The following is a 3,769-nucleotide window of genomic DNA, read 5'->3' on the forward strand; positions in this document are numbered from 1 at the left end:
GAATTTTAAATTTTCATAAAATATGAAGACCATCTAGCAAAATTTAAAAATTTAATAATAAATAATTTAACATTCTCATTATATAGAATAGATGAGCTCTACAAGAAAAGTGTGATATAGCCACCAAATGTTGCGACGTGATTATCACGTGGCTCAAAAAAGTGAGTTGCGACGTGATAATCACGTCACTAAAAGTTTTTTATATTAAAAAACTAAAACCAACGTTGGCACATGTGGTGTCTTTAAATAATATTTAAAAAAAAAGTTGCGAAATGAAAAACACGTCGCAACCTTTAAATAAAAAAAAAATTAAAAGCAGATAAAGTAGTCTGACAAAGGGGGAAAATTCAAAGGGGGAAATTTCAAATTTTCATTTTTTTTGTTGCGGCGTGTATTTCACGTCGCAACCTTTTTTTGTTAAACACGCCAGCATTTATGTACAGTCATGTGTGCAGTTGACTGACACATTTACTACTGTGTAGAAGTTGCGACGTGATTTTCACTTCGCAACGTAGACACGTGAAAATCACGTCACTAAAGGCATTATACCAATTCGTTGGAGCTTTTGTTGACAGTCGTACACAAAAAGCTATGGTAAGTTATTTAAGCTATCGATATTATTTTTTAAGCTATCTGTATTATTTGGTTAAGCTATCGGTATTATATTTGGTTAAGTTATCGGTATTATTTGGTTAAGTTGGGTATTATATTTGGTTAAGTTATCGGTATTATATTTGGTTAAGCTATCGGTATTATTTGGTTAAGTTGAGTATTATATTTGGTTAAGCTATCCGTATTATATTTGGTTAAGCTATCGGTATTATTTGGTTAAAGTTGAGTATTATATTTGGTTAAGCTATCTGTATTATATTTGGTTAAGCTATCGGTATTATTTGGTTAAAGTTGGGTATTATATTTGGTTAAGCTATCCGTATTATATTTGGTTAAGCTATCGGTATTTCTTTAAGCGATGAATTGTGATGTATTTGGTGGTGATTGTGAAGTGCCGATAAAGTGTTGATATATATGAATCAAATTGGTGATCAAAGTTAGAATGTATGTGTTATAATGTATGAGTTAAATCGGGATTATTATTCTGATTTATTAATTAATTCCGACAGGTAGAATGTATGTGTTATAATGTATGAATTAAATCGGTATTATTATTCTGATTTATTAATTAATTCTGACAGGTAGAATGTATGTGTTATAATTTTCATGTGGCATGTGACATGTTGTGGCGTGAAAATCATGTGGCAACTAAATTTGTGGCGTGAAATTCATGTGGCAACTAAATTATATTTAACTTTTTTTTGTATGTGTAGGATGATTATCAGGCATTGCTTGTACAATTTCTGACTGCTAATCCTAAGTATACTCCAAGACCGGGAGAGCCGCTTCATCCAGATGTAGATTTTTATCTTTGGAGTAAAGTCATTGGCGGCAAGGGGCCTAACGGGTGTTTTTTTGGTGGTGGAAATTTGGCAGGCACCTTGAGATCTGATGATAGAACTCTATATCAAAGAGTTCTCGACGGGGAAGGAGGTTCACGTCCTGTAACTTTAACAGATGAACAGAGAGACACTGTAAGACAATTGGCGATAAATGAGGTGAGGCGTGAGGCGGCGGAACGTGAAGCGGCACTGAAAGCCCAAATGGAGGCCCAAATGGAGGCCCAAATGAGGGCAATGCGGAGTGAGCATCAGCGGAAAATGGAGGTCATGGCGAAAAGACAATCGGATATGGAGGCACAAATGCGACAATTTATGCAATCCTTTGGTGGAAACCAAAATATGGGGAGTTCTGCGCCGACTGATCAGGAAAATCTAAATGAGGATGAGTTTCCCGACCCGGATTGATTGTTGATTTAGTTTAGTTTTTATTTTGTTGTTATAACTTTTAATTTTGAATTTGTGTAAACTATTAATTAAATTATAATTACATTATTTAGTAATATTAGATTTATAATTTTACTTTCTTAATTTTAATATTAGATTTATATTTAGTTTATTGAATTAATTTATAAATTTTAATATATTTAGTTTATTAATTTAATTATATATATATATATATATATATATATATATATATATTTGGTTTTTCCAAAAAAAAAATATTAGTGACGTGATTTCCATGTCACTAAGTAGTGACATGAAAATCACGTCGCAACATTAGACATTAAATGCGCATTTCAGTTGATTCCTAAGCAAATTTAGTGACGTGATTGCCATGTCACTAAGTAGTTGCCACCTTGCCTCCTGCGACGTGAATTTTCACTTCGTAAATATTGGTTTGTGATGTGATTTTTTGATTAGTGGCGTGATATTCACGTCACTACTGAGGTTTTTTTTTGTAGTGGAGCAAATTCAAATTCTTTACTTTTTGATATCATTTGAAATCCTTTAAATTTAATTTGAATAAAATACTTCATAAATTTCATTTTATTTTCTATTTTTTATCCAAATAATAAATTTTGACCAAATCATTTTAAATTCTCTTTAAAAATCATTTTCTTTAATTAAAATGTTTTATCCAAACACACTCTTAATGTATTTGAAAATTGAACCAAACAAAATACTAACCAAGAGGTTTGGTCCCTTTAAAAAAATTTATAACCGAGGAATTAAATATGCGTCTTCTTTGAAATTTTTACACGAAAGATAACACTTATTATGAGACGGAGAGAATATCTAATTTTGTTACACTATTTTTATTTTTTTTTAATAAATTTGAACTTTTTGTTTTGACTTATTTTTTTAGGAAATTTGTATTGAAATTTAGATGATAAATATTAATACTAATGGACGGTTAGTCTCTAGAGCGAAGAAAAAGAGAAAAGAAAAGCGAAAATAAATCAAAAGTAACCTTCCATTATAAACATTCATTCATATTTGTAGTATTTATATTGAATATCCAAAATTGTTATCGAAACATACAGTGGTTTATTATTTTATTCATTGTAATCAATATTAAAGTTCATGCATTTGTCATTGTTTTGGTTTAAAAAAATTAACTCGATTATTTAGATATCTTATTAAATACGTATGACTATGACTATGTGAATCTCATATATTGAAGTTTTCCAACCAAAAAAAACCATGATGTTTAATTGTATTACCAAGAGAAACTTTAATACCAAAATATAAGAAGCGGGAACTTTGAAAAAATCTTAGCATTTAAATAGATCAATAGGTATGCATAATATTGTGTGAGGCATAGTGCCTTCTCCTCAATCAAAGAAAATTTATTCTCCATGGAAACATCTATTATGATGGTTGAGAGTGGGAAAGAAGCATCTACTCTTCCTATATGGGATTGTGGAAGCCTCTTATATGATTCACACGAGTTGATCTCGATTTTTAGTTCAATCGAGAGACATATGATGGTGTGGAAATGTAATGATAGGCTAAAGCCTGACATTACCAAATTTTATAATTTAGAAGATGTAGCGTTGATCCAACATATTTCAAAGCATTCTTCTATGATAACAAATTCAAGTGAAAGTTTTAGGAAGAATGCGTGGTTGAAGAGGAAGTTGACCGGACAAGTAATAAAAAAGAAACACAAGAAAGTTAAGGATACCTTTTTTAGATTGATATGCGGATGAAACACATTTCGTTACTTTTTTGTTGGGCTTATTTTAATATCTTTTGCCAAAATAAAATCTCTTGTGTAGTTTGAATCTATTATTAGAGGTAAAACTTTAAATAATATGTTTTGCAATCAAATAATTTGGAATATCACAGTTAATGGTAAAGAAGTGGTTATA

General features: G+C 30.4%; 1 protein-coding gene across 1 annotated transcript; it reads left to right on the forward strand.

The window, feature by feature from the left end:
• The first annotated feature begins 565 nt into the window (after positions 1–565).
• Positions 566–1,899, forward strand: LOC131612920 (uncharacterized). The gene is made up of 2 exons (XM_058884660.1): positions 566–594; positions 1,326–1,899. The coding sequence occupies exons 1-2, from the start codon at positions 592–594 to the stop codon at positions 1,857–1,859; spliced, it is 537 nt and encodes a 178-aa protein (XP_058740643.1). The 5' UTR covers positions 566–591; the 3' UTR covers positions 1,860–1,899.
• Positions 1,900–3,769: the final 1,870 nt, after the last annotated feature.

Source organism: Vicia villosa, linkage group LG6, assembly GCF_029867415.1.
Source record: "Vicia villosa cultivar HV-30 ecotype Madison, WI linkage group LG6, Vvil1.0, whole genome shotgun sequence".
NCBI classification, from domain to species: Eukaryota; Viridiplantae; Streptophyta; class Magnoliopsida; order Fabales; family Fabaceae; genus Vicia; species Vicia villosa.